This window comes from Hemicordylus capensis, chromosome 4, assembly GCF_027244095.1.
Source record: "Hemicordylus capensis ecotype Gifberg chromosome 4, rHemCap1.1.pri, whole genome shotgun sequence".
NCBI lineage: Eukaryota > Metazoa > Chordata > Lepidosauria > Squamata > Cordylidae > Hemicordylus > Hemicordylus capensis.
Genome location: NC_069660.1, coordinates 29,526,219 through 29,541,941, shown reverse-complemented (window position 1 = coordinate 29,541,941; position 15,723 = coordinate 29,526,219). Strand labels below are relative to the sequence as shown.

Sequence of the window (15,723 nt, the reverse complement as noted above, 5' to 3'; positions counted from 1 at the left end):
GGCAGGAAAAGAAGAAGAAATTACCTTAGTGTGCCAGTGGCTGTGGGGGCTCCTTCTCCCCCCCACCCCGCTGGCCTCCCCTTGAGTAAGCAGGGCCTGTTTGGGCCTCTGTGCAGGCGTGGAAGTTATTAAAATGGCCTCCACAAATGCACAGAGTCAATTTGCGTGACCATACCATTTGCATGGTCACAGTTTGCCTCTGCACATGTGTGGAGGCCATTTTAGTGACTTCCATGCCTGTGCAGAGGTCTGGACCAGGCTCAAACCAGCCCTGCTTACTCAGAGGGAAAGCAGCGGTGTGTGTGGGCAGAGGAGCCACCTCAAGCAGTGGCAGATTTAAGGCAATTTCTTACTCTTTTCCCACCCTAACTACATTTAGGAGAGCCCCTCTACCCTTTACTGGTAAAGGGGAATCCAAACAGGATCCCCCTCTACCAGTATAGCTCAGAGCTTCTCCAAACTGGCTCTGCTCAAACTGGGTCCAGTTCAGTCTTGCATAGAACCAGGCCAGCTCAAGTCCAGCTTTGCCCATTTTGTGCACATCCCTAAACCGAAGGTTTTTCCCCCTCCTTCTTCCTTTTCCTCTTGACTCCTACCCCAAACACTCTATAGGAACACCACTGGGACTAACTTCTTAACAGCAAAACATTAAAACTGTACTTAATAAGGCAACAATACACAGCAGTGGAAAAAATCAATTTCAAAGACTGGTAATCAATTACTGTCAATGGATTTAATTCTTAATCCTAATGTTACCTGGATGTTGAAAGAAGCAGAAAACAGATTCAATTACTTCTACTTACAATGACTTGTTATCATTAAGAATTCTCCAATGCATGATCTTTGGGGAGGGAAAAAGATCACCAGCATAGCATAGTGGTTAGAGTGATAGACTAGGACCAAGAAGCTGAGAGTTCAAATCCCTATTCAACCATGAAACTCACTGGGTGACTCTGGGCCAGTGATGTATTTCTCAGCCTAACCTACCTCACAGGATTGTTGTGAGGATTTTAAAAAAAACCATGTACACCACTCTGGGCTCCTCAGAAGAGCAGAATATAAGTGTAAAATAAAATTTAAAAACCCATGACACTGTAATGCAGTTTTACTTCTTTGAAGTTTAGGTGCATTATTTTTTTATTTTCACCTTTATATACTACCCCACATACAAATCTCTGGGCAGTTTACAGATTAAAACATAAATAATAATTCAAGCAACAGACCATTTAAAACAAATTTAAAATATTAATGAAACTTTAAAACATCGTGAACTACATAGAAGCCTGATAAAACGAGGTTTCAGATTTTTAAAAAGTTAATTATTGTTTAGCATATTTATATACTCCTTTTTAACAAAAGGTTTTTCAAAGCGGTTTTTACCGGCTTATAGCAAAAGGAAAAAGAAAGCGGGTCCCTGCCCCAGGGTTCCAGGAGCGTATCTAGGGTAGGGCAGGCAGGGCATGTGCCCCGGGCACCACTTGAAGGGGGGCGCCATTCTCTAAAATTAAAAACAAAAATTAAAAATGGTTGCCCAAAACAAAATGGGCACTGCACTTGCTCAAATGGCCTCTGTTTTTAGTGGCCATTAAAAAAATATATTTTAAACAATGGCCACGACACATGCTCAAATGGTCCCTGCAAGGCCCTAGAGGCCAGCGCGGGGAGGGGAAATCTTTGCAGGACACCCCCCCCCCCAGCCTTTAGGAAGCACCCCAAAGGGGCTACAGGTAATAATAATAATAATAATAATAATAATAATAATAATAATAATAATAATATAAGTCACTATACACATATTTAGTTTGGAACTATGTACAGAGAATCAGGGCTTGTGAATACTGGTCTGAAGCTTATGAGCTAGGATTGTATTCATTTGCTCTTACTTTGCTTCTTGTGATAAGTGAGTTAAATGTGATGTCTTAATAATATGGCTAGTAATGGTGAGTTTGTCTTTGAATCAGTATGAAATCCTTAGTATTAAGGCCCACTGGGAGTTTCTTGCTCTCTTTCTCTCATTTTAACTGTCTTTCTGGAAGACTAGAATATATTCCAAGCAGTGACACAGTTTACTCTGCATATCCTTTAATTTTTTTCAGAGTATCTGGGAAAAGCCAAATTTTCCATTTATTTTTAAAACTTACATAATAGTGATGCTACAATGCATAGTCGAGAATTAGACACGTACTTCTGTTTAGTTTTCCAAGTACACCTCCAAATAGTATTTGGGTATTTCATGAGCCCCAGCATACTGAAATTTGTAGTTTCCCAGCATTTTTTGGTCTGGCTACATCCATTACTAAATAGTTTTTGAAATATGAAAAGATTAACGAGCTTGACTTGTATTTTTGAGCTGATATTATGTTAGTTATCTGAAAGATGTGTGTCAGATGTCTGGACAGGGGGCGCAATTTTAGTGCTTGCCCTAGGCGCTATTTCCCCTAGATACGCTTCTGCAGGGTTCACAATGCACCACACACACACGAAAAAGAAACATGGGTACAGGACAGTCCGCTTAAAAGAACCAGCACTTTTAAAGGCTGCCTCTTTGCTCGGTGAGTCAACGGTAGCTGCTGACTAAAGCAAAAGCGCTCTAGTCTCTGCCCCCAGCCGGTAACTCCCTTCTGAAATCCTTCCCCATCCGATAGATTCCCGGCTTCAATTTTCCGACTTCTGTTCCTATTTGTCAATAACAGGCAGGAAAGCCCCGCCCCTGCACAACGTCACGAAAGCAACGCCATCTGAGAAGGCGCATTCCCAAGCTTTTGAACGGAGGCGACGGCGTGGTTCCCGTGACGAAACACAAGCGGCTCTACCCCCTCCCGCGCGCGCGCGCACTGCCCCCCGTCCACCGCTTGATGGGCGTGGCCTAAGCCGGTGGGCCTTATAGGCCGCCGTAATCTGCCCCAGCTGTTTCTTTCGTTGTCGCTGCCTGTTTGTCTGCCGAGGTTTACGGAAGTGTGCGCGTGGGTAGGATGGCGGTGGCGGAGGCTAGCGCTAGGTACTCGGAAGGAGCGAGTGCTGCAGCTCGGCTAGATCCGCTCTCCCGCTTCACCTGCCCTGTGTGTCTGGAGGTGTTCGAGAGCCCCGTTCGGGCGCCCTGCGGTCACGTGTGAGTGTGGGGGCAGCCCGGGGGAGGGGCTGCGGGCGAGAGGGGGGTGCAGGACCCCGCTGGTGGGGAAGGGCCTTGGGGGTTATGGTAGCCATGGCAACAGTGGGGGGGGGAAGGCGATCCTTGGGCTGAGCCTGAGGGGGCTGAAGGAGAAGTAGGCGGGTGACTTGCGCAGGGCATCGGGTTGCCAGGTCCAGATGGCGATAAAAGTTGCTATCGATCCCCTAAGAAGTGGAAATAGAGGGTGCCTTTCACCAAAATGTCTCCACTTCGCATAAAATTTGCATATGTTTATTGATCTTATATGGGTTCATTTTGATAAAAAAATTGTTATTTTGAGAATAAAATACAGCTCACTACTGTAAAGCTGATGACCAAGTGAGCTGCATGTCTGCTGTCTAAGTGCGGACTCCCCTACTTCTTAACCATAAATCAATCTCCTGGTTAGGTTCTCTCTCCCCCCCCCCCCCGCCCCACTTCTCTGTCGTTCTCCTTCTCCAGCCAGGCCATCAGCTTCATCTCCTGGCTTGAGGCAGAGTGGCCAGGTAGCGTGTAGGGCCAGCCTCTTTGCATGCTGGTGCAGTGGTGCATGCACGGAATCCCACTCACTTGCTGTTTTCCATGACCACAAACCCTTATATGGCTTTTCAGCAGAAGGTTTTGCAGCGACTTTCAAAGAAAAGTAAATAATAAGATATTTTCCAAAGGGCTCACAATCTAAAAAGAAACAAAAGGTAATACCAGCATCAGCCATTGAAGAAATGCTGTGCTGGGGTTGGATAGGGCCAGATGCTCTCCACATGACAAAGAGAAGTGATTTGCCACTTTAAAAGGTGCCTTTTTAACTCTGTTAGCAGGGGTAGCTGCTAACTAAGTAAAGTTAGTTAGCTAACTGCTAACTTCTCACTGCCACCACATTAAGGAAGTAAGATGCACCTGTGGGTCCACCTATCTGTGCTCCATCCCCTGGCTCTGCAACCTGCCACTGAAGCATAATCTCCACTCTGGCTTCCCCATTGGATGGATGGTCTGTAGGAAGGGGAAGGAGATGGAGGAAGAGAAGCTGCTCATGAAAGCAAAGTGTTTGGAGCAAACATGATGTTCTAGCTTCTCCCCAGAACTTTGGACACCAAAACACATGCAAAAAGTCAGTTGGTCCCCAAAATAGTTACATGTCCTTTGTAAAGTCCCTAGTTGGTTGGCACCTCTAGCAGGGCAATGTGAATAGGCTCCAAGAAACTCCCCCCAACGTAGATATCTCTTATTTTCCCCCTGCCCTGGTGTGCATCTCCTGGACCTATTAACTTTAAGGAAGAGGTTGGGCTAGGCTGCAAGCTGGATAGGCTTTCAACTTCCTTTAAAAAGCCCGTTTAAAACATTCAGATGACTCAAAATAAGTCTGTTTACTGCGAAACAGAACACGACTTCTGGGAAATGCAGATTAATTTAGGTGTCCTAGGCCTAAGTCTTGCTGAAGCTGCTACTTGCCAGGAAGTAAGGTGTCCTAGTTTAGGAGGCCTAGGTCTTGCTGAAGCTGCTACTTCCCAATTCTGTTTTGGCTTACTAGTTCCTTGTCTTCCCCTTAAAGCAGTTTTGTTCAGGTGATTGATCATTTAGGTGAAGGTTTGTAGAACTGATGCCCTTATTGCAGTGTGTGTGGGGGGTGGGTGGGTTGGTCACTTGATCAGCCTTTGGTTTGGTCATAACAATGAACATTCTTTCAACTGGGAGATAGATTCCAACAAGAGCAAGAGATTTGGGAAGTGCAGATGATAGGAATAGAAACCCAGGTGAGTCATTGATTTATATAGGTGTGTCTCACTTTCTTTTGATTATCCAAGTACTTTATGATGCTTAAGCACATAAAGGAATAGACTATAAGGAGTAGGAACCTAGACTGATTCAGTAGGCACATAGCCAAGAGATTCTGGGAAATGTAGATGACAGCAGAATAGAAACTGAAAGTACTCTTGCTCCTGAAGTAAAGCATATAACTTTTGACTAAGGACACACTTCTCTGTTCTAGTCTAAATTTAAAAATGATTGCGTGGTGGAGACAAAATAGATTAAAGCGTCTAAGCTGTACAGAATAGATCTGCACTTGTGGAGATGGCTTGATTAAGCCAAGGAAGTACTGTAGGCTTGGTTACACTGTTGAGGATAGATGTGTTGCTGGGTCATATATTGCTTGTGACTTCCTTTGGTGTATGTGGGTGTGTTGGTGAACTTGCTGCCTTCTCTGGAATTTGGATGTTCACATATTAATTTTTCTTCCATATTAGCTTTTGCATGCCGTGCATTCAGGAGTGTCTTAAGCCGAAAAAGCCAGTTTGTGGAGTTTGCCGCAGCACCCTGGCTTATGGCAGCAGAGCTCTGGACTTGGAAAAGCAAATTGAAATGACAGAGACTACTTGCAATGGCTGCAATAAAAAAGTATGAAAAGCTGGAATCATTTTATGCATACATAGCATGAATATCTAGGTAGAAGTGAATTTACACTGATGTTTCTCACTTAGAACGGTAGCTGTCAAATTCTGGTAAACTCCACCTGAGTGTAACATTGGGACATCCCTGCTAGTTTGCCTAGTACTACTATTGCTTGTTGGTGTTAAATTTCAAGGTGTAGTAAGTTCCAGTTGAATACTTTCAAAGAAGTGTCTAGAGGGGTGAATACTTTGCCTCAGTATAGTATGGAAAGTGGGGCTTGCAGCTGTGTGCTGTAGTGAGTTGGGATGTGCATGGAACCATGGAGGCGTGGTCTGGCACTGGGGGTAGTACTTTAAGGGAGGGGGGTAGTACCCCTCTGGCACACAACTTTATAGCAAAGATTTTGGGGCGGCAGCGTTCCTCCCTGCTGCCCCTGCCCCCGTCGTTGCCCATCAAAAGCGGAAGTTGAGAGCACGCATGCGCCCCAAAATCTTTGCTATAAAGTTGTGTGCCAGAGGGGGGAAAGCGGCGGGAGGGGTGAGTACTACCCCCCTCCCTTAAAGCCACATGCCCCCCAGTGCCGGACCGCCAGACTGGTTCGGAGGCCTCTGCAATGGCCCCGGACCGGTCTGGTGCACATTCCTAGTAGTGTGGCCTGTTAGCTACAGGAGGAAGCGAGTGTACAGATCTTGCCACAGATGAAGCTCATGACTTGATCACCAACATTATAACAGGCAATGAGACTTACACATGTCCTGATGCAGTTTTCACTGATTTGTTGTATCAGATGTGGGTCTGATAGAACTGGAAGCTTTTTATAGTAGCCAGGGCTGCACAACTTCAGCCCTCCTGAATTGGACTACAACTTGCCTCGTCGCTGACTGTTGGCACCATGGCTGGGAACTACGGGAGTTGTAGTGTAAAAGCAGCTGAAGGGCTAATGTTGTGCAGCCCTGATAGAAACTAATGTCTTAAAAGAATGATCTGCAATGTAAACTTTACAGTGTGGTGTGCCACCTAAAGGGCCAAACTGTGTTACCTCTAACAGAAAATCCCAGATGTTCTTGACTACAGCTCCCAGCATCCTCAGCCAAAGCCCAGTGCAGCTAGGGATTCTGGGAGCTGTAGTCAACAACATCTGGGTTTCCCTCTTACAGGAAACACTGGCAAACAAGCCAACTATTTATAACTGATCTTGAATAGAACTTGGCAATTTTGTGACTCCCTTAAACTAAATTTTAATGAGTGGCAATACCTTTGTACTGTAAAGACACACACCTTAATGAGGAGACCATAGCTCTGTGACAGAGAAGGAACTGCAGAGCTGTAGAACTAAAACTATAGGTAAACTACAGTTCAGGAAAGATCAGGGTTTCGATACAGTTCTACAGCTGGGCTCTGAGGTTAACTTGATTTGTTGAAATACCTTGTTCAGATACCTGTCTTGCGGAACTAACAGTAAAACTGCTGTCTTCCCCCTCCCCCCACCAAATGCTCTCTCCAAACTGTTCTGCCTCTCCAAACTGAATGTATTTGTTTTCACTCTTTCATCTTCCCTTTAATGTAGCCCTTTTAACTGTATCATCAACATTCCTCTTGTACACAAGCACCATATATTAAATGTTATATATGTGATAATCTGATTTCCAGCTGAGGCATTTAAGTAACTAGCACAGTCTGAATTGTTAAAATACTGATTGCTTTAAAGGGTTGAATTTGGTAAATGAGAGTTCAGATCCTATCTAGGCGAAGGAAAGCTTCACTCTGCTTTCTCATTTATAAATTGAAATCACAGTGACCACTCCTAGGATTTTGAATATAAGTGTAATATGTTACAGATAACTTCAACTAGGTATGGTGAATCTCTGGTTCTATTGGTTAAACATCAGGCAAAGACTGCTTGCTATAGTTGAACAACCTTCTAGATAAAATCTTGGCAAGAATGTCCCATGCTGCTGGAAGTCCATCCTTACTTCATATGAGACATGTTGTCATAGTGAAATACGAAAGACTATTAAGAGTTGGACCCAGTTGTTCTCTGACCTGAATACTAGAGTTCAGTTTTGAATAATTAATTTCAGAGTAACTAACGTGGGGAGATAAATTGTCTGAAGCAAAACTCCAAGGCTGTCCTTTCTCTCCCTTGTAACTGTTCTACTGCAAAAATTAAAGTCAATAATGTAGCAACTTACTCATTTTATTCTATTGCATTAAAAAGGAGCTAGCAGACCTAACTTGGCACGTATGAGAAACGGCCTTGTGCATCTCCAGGGAATGAAATGTAAGACAGAACAGCAGTCAAGTAAACGAGGTGTTGGATATCCATATCATTGTAAGGGCGTCTTGCTGAAAAGTTGCTGATTAGCTTTGCCTAACGTGCCCCTTGTATAACTGCACACACTGTGACTCTTAGTCTGTTGTACTTGCTGTTGGAGCAGCAAATGGATGATTTTATCCAGTCCTGAAAATGTTCCTTTGCATTTAGTCTGAAGCACCTGCTTTGGCTGTCTTAAAAAGCATCTTGGTTTGATTTCTCTTCTGTACAGATGTACCTCTCAAAGCTGCGTAGTCATGCAGCTTCTTGCATGAAATATCAGAACTACATTATGGAGGGTGTTAGAGCTGTGACTAAAGATCCACCACAGGATACAAGGTAACTTCTCCGTGGAGTTATGATTTTTTTTGAATGGAAGCATCTCTGTAAAATGAGAGTTCGAAACTGAGGCATGGGTATGGGTGTTCAAATGACCATGGAGGTTTTAGTTGTTTAAAGTGAAGAGTACTTGAAAGTTGGCAGATATGCTCTTCCTGGCAGGCTTTTAATTTGCATGTTTAGTCTTGTGACTTCAGATCTGTCAAGATCACAGTTGGCATTTGCTGGATGAATTTCTAATGGCTGGACAAAGTCTGTTTAAGCTTCCACAATTGTAACTCCAAATGCTAACTAGGATATGAATTGTTTTGCTGGATTGGCAGTGTGTTGGGGATTGAAAAGGAAAAGTGGATTGAAACATGACTTGCTCCATTCTAAAAGTGGGATTCCAGTGAAAGAAAAGGTTTCCATCGGTTACCAATGAGTAGGGGTCTACAAACACTGGCTTACCAACCAGCCTCTCGGGTTGGTGGCAATTACATTCTCCAAAGTCATCTGGCATATGCAGAGGGCTCAAGGAGAGGCAGCAGTTCTCATCTGCGATGTTCAGATAATATAAACATTGGTATACATGAGAGCTTGTGCAGGGGAGGGGTTGCATGCTCTTGGATATCTCTCATCAGAGAGAGATGGGACACTTGTCTCAGACTGAGTGGGTTTATGGTTCATGGGTTGGAACAAGAGGCCTATGCAGCCTCCTAACAGGCATGGGATGGGGTAGGTTGGTTAGGGATGTGCAAAATGTGTTGATGTAAAAACATTCTGACTCACAGTGGGCCATTTTGAGTGTTTCGAGCTCGAAGCAATTTGCCCTTTAAATAAAGGACTTGTTTTGAGCTCTGAAAAAAACAATCCAATTTCAATGGAGGCATTTCAAGTGCCATTTTGGAGGCCTGTTTTTCCCTTGCTGATTTCTGGCACTGGCTTGCAAACTCTTGGTTGTCTTGTTATCATAGAGATCAGGTGTTGTCATGGGCAGCTGTTCCCTTATTAGCTTGGGGGAGGAAGGAGGGAGCCCAAAATAAGGGAATTTCAAAATATATTCAAAGGGACTGGGAGTCAGAGAGAGCCCTTATATTATAGTGTGCCCCTCTTGAATAAGAGGATACATTGGGAGAGGAGGAAGGAGGGTTTGCTTTTGTAGTTTTCTTCTCTCAGCATTCAGTGTAGTATGCTGTGCTATTGCTGCTATAAACCACCTGGTTTTGCTGGATCTCAAGATTGACAAAAGCAGAACTTAGGTGCCTGCCTGCCTTGAGTTGTGGTTTGGTTTGTGAGATAGTGTTGTGGCAAGAAATGGACAGTGGCAGCTTTGTGTGTGATATTTTTTGGTGGTTGCTGTGATGGCTTCATGTCTGACCTTGACGCTAACTTGTGCTTCACTCACTGCTCTGCTCTGCTCTGCTTTGCAAAGTGTACTCAATCAAAATGTGGCTGAAGTTGCTCTAGTTGAGCTTATGGCTATGCTTACTGTTAAGTAAGGGTGCTGCTGTGGCAGCTGCTGCAATGCTAGAAAGTAAGGTGTTGTAATTGTTTGTAAGAGAGCAGTTTGTGGCAATGATGTTTCTGCAGTGCAGGCACTGTGGCTGGCAGTGGCTTCTGGGTCAGTGGTTCTTTTTTGGCCATTTTTGGACTGTATTTGAAATGTATGTTCTGTGTTGGGAGGGACAGATTCTATTTTACTGTGTTTTTCAAGGCAGGGTTGTAAAATGCATTGCAATTTGCAATGCAAAACGTGTGTGCAGCTTGTTCCGGCCATAGAGAACAATGGGGAAACTTGAAACACCCCATTGCTCCCCATAGGTAACTCCTAGGGCCACCCAAGTGGGTTGGGTGGTAGGGCATGATAGGTGCTACCAGGGTGGATTTGATTTAAATCACGATTTAAATCACTAGCAGGGTGGATAAAAATCAAAAAAATCCGATTTAAATTTAAAAAAATCAGATTTTTTTTATTTAAATCGGATTTTTTTGATTTTTATCCACCCTGCTAGTGATTTAAATCGTGATTTAAATCAAATCCACCCTGCGTGCTACCTACCACCTAACCCACAAAAGAAATGGGCAAGCAGGTGACTTCTAACACATTTTTAACCTTTCCCCCAAACCCCCACAGGATTCTATGAGGGTTTGGGGAAATGTTAAAATTCGTTAAAAATCGCTTGCTTGCCCATTTCTTTTGAAGGTAGCACCCATCATGCTCTACCACCCAACCCACTTGAGTGTCCCTTGGAACTACCTATGGGGTGTTTGAAGTTTCCCCATTGTTCCCTCTGGCTGAAACACTCAAAACGTTTCAAGTTTGGGTCTGTTGGAAAAGCGATCAAACCGGCTATTTCAACAAAACATCTCATACATCTGCGTTTTGTTTCGAGCTCAAAAGAAAACACAAGATCTGTTTTGTGCACATCCCTAGTTGGGGTTGGTATGCCTTCTGAGATACCAGTCAGTTGCAGCACAGTCGAATATTTCAGTAGCCAATGAACTGGCTGTAGTGATGACTTCCACTTTCCCAAGTGGAAAACACATAAACTCCGTGTTTGGGGAAGGTACTTCTAGCTGTTTCCTGTTTGCTGTATACTCTGCATATAGAATGTGGTTACCAAAGTAGTGGTGCTCTGTCAGTGTTTGTGTTTCATGTGGTAAGAGCAGCAAAAACTAAGCATTAGATGTTTGAGCTGCTTCTCCATGTTTGGAGGGTTCTCAGGGTGGATTTGATTTAAATCAAACTGATTTAAATTACGATTTAAATCACAATTTAAATCACTAGCAGAGTGGATAAAAATAAAAAAAATCCGATTTAAATCAAAAAAATCCGATTTAAATCAAAAAAATCCGATTTAAATCAAAAAAATCCGATTTAAATCAAAAAAATCCGATTTAAATCAAAAAATCGGATTTTTTTAATTTAAATCGGATTTTTTTGATTTTTATCCACCCTGCTAGTGATTTAAATCGTTATTTAAATCGTGATTTAAATCAGTTTGATTTAAATCAAATCCACCCTGTCTAGTATCTAGGCAGGGGCGTAACAAGGTTGTAGTGTGCCCAGAGGCAAGATTTTAAAATGGGACCAGAGAAAGACATGCTGTTCTGGTAGCTCCAGGTCTTAACACTCACATCAATTTAGGAGGCTGAATACAACTGAAGGAAACCCAGGCAGATGCGCGGCTGGGGGAGTCAGTCATGTGACTTGCCTCTGGAGCGCCCCTCAAGGCAGTGGGTCCCCAGACAACTGTCTCCCCTTGCCCTATTATAGTTACGCCCCTGTATCTAGGCCTGTATAGTACTTGAGTGCAGGATGTTGTTGTTGTGTCTGTATTGCATGTAGAGTTAGCTTGCAGCAAAATTGGAAGCCTTGCTTTATTAATGTAATGTTTCAAAAGGCCTTATACTCTGTTTCTCCAGGAGTGTTCCAAATAGGTTTACATTTCCATGTCCTTACTGCAATGAGAGAAACTTGGACCAGGAAGGACTGGTTGAACACTGCAGAAAGTATCACAGCATGGATGCAAAACGAGTGGTAATTATTTATATTTCTCTTCACAGCCCAGCCTAACTCATATATTTAGAATAAGTTATTGTTGTCTCAATTATGAAGTATTTTCCTTGAAGCTTTAGACTCTAAACCAGGCGTCCCCAAACTGCGGCCCTCCAGATGTTGCTGAACTTGAGCCACTATTTATTGTGGCTGGGTATGCTGGGGGTTGTAGTTCAGCAACATCTGGAGGGCCGCAGTTTGGGGAAGCCTGCTCTAAACTATTAAAGCCACTCCATTTATCTAATGAAATCTAATCTCTTAGGGTTTTCTTTAAAATAACTCTAGAAATAAGCTCTCATGTTAGCAAATACAAATGTAATCTCTTGCCTTCAGTGATATATTAAAACACTAATTTGTGTGTCAGTATTAAAATATTATGAACCCAGGGTGTGAGATTTTGCTCAGTGAATTTGGTCTAGTGGAAATCTCCCTGGTCAAAGTCTGACTCTCTGGCCACTTCACTTTATATTTTTATGTGTCTGCTTTTCAATGCTTGAAAAGAGAACCTATAACTTGATTATTCTTTCAAGTGTTGTCACTTTCTATGAAAATTTAATTCAGACTAGCTAACTTAGAAGAATAGCTCATTTGCTAGGAGCAATGTGTTCCAAGTTGCATGACTTGTCAGGTGTCCTACTTATTTGAATTTTTTCCTCCTAAATTAGCATTTAGTCACAACTCTGCCATAACTGCTGCTAGTCCTTATACTACCTCACTTTTCATGTTATGGAGCCAATTTTCCAGTCTCCAGGAACCCTCCCCCATCCCATCCATATATTTAATTCTCGTAAAGTTGCCTGTGGGGATGCATCCCGGCAACCCAGCTGATTGGCTGGGCAGCAGACGCACCTGATTGGTCGATGCGCATGCCAGTGGCGGTGGCCGGCCTGCTGGGACTCACTGGCACTGGGAGGCCAGCGGCGGGCCGCAGAACCGGTACTTGACCCGGCGGCGGGCTTACAGGACTGGCTGTGGGGGCAAGGCTGCGATGGTGGCGGGCCAGCCTGCTGGGACTGGGAGGCGTGGCAGGCTGCGGAGCCGGTACTTGGCCCAGCGGCGGGCCTGCCAGGCGGCGGGCCCGCCCGGCCCGTGGGAGACCGGGGCGGGAGGGAACCGGGCGGTGAAACTTCCTTGTTTGCTGCCCAGGAGGAGGAGCTGCAGCAGCAGGGCCCTTTTTGGCTGCCCAGTAAGGCCTGTGGCAGCAGAAGTAAAGAACTCCGTGTGGGGAGGGAGTGGGATGGGAGTGGGGAACAGCCAGCCCCAAAGAGCGCACAGATGCTCTGTGCGGGTCGGCTAGTTGGTTTTAAAGCCCCATTATCCACGATTCCGTTATCTGCAGTTGTAGGAAAGAACGGAATCCCTGTGGATAACGGGGTTCACCTGTACTTGGCTTAACTTCAGTTATACTGCAAGTAGCAGGACTTCCTTCAAAATAAAAAAAATTTGGCTCGTAGTCAGAGAACCATAAGTGGAGTTCTGCTTCTACAACAGGGCTCTCCTTGTGCTCGCCGATAAGCCAGACTTAAGGGTCAGGCTTCCCTCAGAATAGCATGTGATGTTGGGTGTGGGCTGCAGATGTCATGTGGAGAGCTGGTGAAAATCTAGTGTTTTCCTTGTGTGGACAGAAGTGCCTTTGAAAAGTGACTTTATTAGCTAGAGTTCAGAAAGCATGCTGGCTAGATACAAATATCTTAAGGGGAAGAGGTTATTTAAACTGTTGATTTTTTCCAGGTATGCCCAATTTGTGCTTCCATGCCATGGGGAGACCCAAACTATAGAAGCGCTAACTTCATGGAACATCTCCAGCGACGACATCAGTTTTCCTATGATACATTTGTGGTAAGTAACAACTGCAAAAAGTCCTCCTGAGAATTAAATAAGAAACTGCTGGGAATTTTATATTTAGAATCCCCTTTTGCATCTCTCTTCTGATGAGAGGAGTTGTTGTTTCAATGGGAGCATGTGCCACATCACAGATCAGCCGATATGACAACACAAAGTATACAAAGCCATCATTGGACCTTGAGCCATGTACAAAAACTTGGGGGGTTTCCATAGAGCAGTCTGTTACTATTAACATGCTGTTGTAGGGAAACAGAAAGTGATAGGGAATCTAGCTGCATCAGGACTGGGACTTATGAAACCCTTACTCATGCATACTTTTTTCCCTAGGATTATGATGCTGATGAAGATGATATGATGGCCCAAGTTCTGTTGCGTTCCTTGAGAGATCAATGAACAAAATGCTTAATAGGGAAATGCGCCACAGACACTACTTGCCTCCAAGAATCTTGGGCATCCATAAACTTAAAAGTAAACCGTGTCTCTGGGTTCTGGTTCCTGCTGTATCCATACGCATTGCTTTGCCATCTCTTCTAGTGGTCCTTCCCTTGCTGCCCATCTGCTGCAGGATGCCTTTGTTCCTTCCAGCTAACTTTAGGATAGTCTTCTCTACTTTGATTTTCCTTCCCTTCAGTTCTTTTGAGGTCTACAGACTAACTCTCCAGGAGCATTGCAATAACTTGGCCTGTGACCACCCTCCTCAGATGTTGTTGCAGTCTTGAACATGGACCAGCCTTTAGAAACTCAAACTTACTTGAGATGTGGAAGACCTGGTTATTAGACTTAGATATTGGAAGCAGGTTTTAACTTCATGATTTCTCTAGACAAATGGCAGACGTGACTCCATTTCTGGATTTACAAAAGCTAGTTCAGTTAGCCCTTAAACATTGCATATAGTCTAGCTGTGAGCAAGTTACTACACTTTCATAGTAGGCCTATGTTTTAGTTCAGCAATTGTACAGTATCTTCTGCTGGACTTGCTTCTGTAAGTTTAGAGGTAATTGGTTAAGGTTAACTGCTTTCTTGATAACTTATTTTTCTATCTCTTGACATATATAAAGTTCATTTGCGAAGTGTGACTTGGATTATGTGTGTTCTGACTTCCTAAACTCAAATATGCCCTTCAGTGTTCCCTCTAACAGGGATTCCCAGATGTTGACTACAGCTCCCAGAATCCCCAAGCTAAAGCCATTGCAGCTAGGGATTCTGGGAGTTGTAATCAACATCATCTGGGAATCCCTGTTAGAGGCAACACTGATGCCCTTCTATTTCTACCTCTCTGCCTAGAGTTCAGAATGATTTGGTAGTGGTAAATGGAGTAAGCCTTAGCACCTGGTTCCTTGAGTATAGCAAATGTTGGACTGCTGTATTTCATGTAAACTACAGTTCTGTTTGCAATACAAAAATGTAATTGCATGAAATTACATGAGGTTCATGCGGACTGTCCATGTTTGCTAAGTTTATGCACATGCCCACATCCTGAATTCTTAGGCTGCTGTGGTTCAAATGCTGTGCAGTGAATTGGAGGCTCAATTCTCACATCTTATGGTCCAATACACTGACATTTGTATAGTGAGCATTCTTGAATGTATTACCATCTAGTCGAGTCTAGCAAACGACATGCCCTTAATCTCATCCAGTGGGGGCACATTCAGTAGCTGTCTCTGCACCAATGGTGATAACTGAAACTGCTGTGTGGGGTGTGGTGGCAGAGCTAATTCATTTGCATAACTCAGTAGGCATAGCCTGACAAGTGCACAGTCTTGAAATCTGCAGCTGAAGTATTTGTGGTACGACGGACTTTTGGAAGATGGTGGTTGGGAATCTATTGATGGCCTTGGACCAATCATTACGTGTTGGATCTGAGCCTGGTGTCCTGATGCTGAACTGACCTGCCAACCGCTTGTGCTTCCATCCTTGGAAAGCTTTCTAAGGCTGCCTAATCCCCTGTCACTATATCAAAAAGCCCATGGTTGCCCGGATTCCTGTCCCATCCTTGAGTGTGTTTGCATCAAGGCATTCTAAGGGATTTTGGATTGGGTCTCCCACAGCTTTTCAAGCTTCCCTTTGAACCATAGCCCTTTATGATTCCACACAAGCAGCTCATGAGGTCGAGGGATGCTTTAGAACAGCATTCGGGATGGGACGGGC

General features: G+C 44.0%; 1 protein-coding gene across 1 annotated transcript; it reads left to right on the top strand.

Moving 5' to 3' along the window:
• Positions 1-2,846: 2,846 nt before the first annotated feature.
• RNF114 (ring finger protein 114) lies at positions 2,847-14,651 on the top strand. The gene is made up of 6 exons (XM_053250148.1): positions 2,847-3,109; positions 5,392-5,542; positions 8,083-8,189; positions 11,598-11,712; positions 13,462-13,569; positions 13,903-14,651. The coding sequence occupies exons 1-6, from the start codon at positions 2,973-2,975 to the stop codon at positions 13,966-13,968; spliced, it is 684 nt and encodes a 227-aa protein (XP_053106123.1). The 5' UTR covers positions 2,847-2,972; the 3' UTR covers positions 13,969-14,651.
• The last annotated feature ends 1,072 nt before the right edge of the window (positions 14,652-15,723 follow it).

Bases quoted from the DNA above. Each gene is read 5' to 3' on its own strand.
- RNF114 (XM_053250148.1), top strand. From the start codon at position 2,973: ATGGCGGTGGCGGAGGCTAGCGCTAGGTACTCGGAAGGAGCGAGTGCT. The intron at 5,543-8,082 runs GTATGAAAAGCT...TCTTCTGTACAG, and splicing joins GCAATGGCTGCAATAAAAAA to ATGTACCTCTCAAAGCTGCG. The intron at 11,713-13,461 runs GTAATTATTTAT...GATTTTTTCCAG, and splicing joins GCATGGATGCAAAACGAGTG to GTATGCCCAATTTGTGCTTC.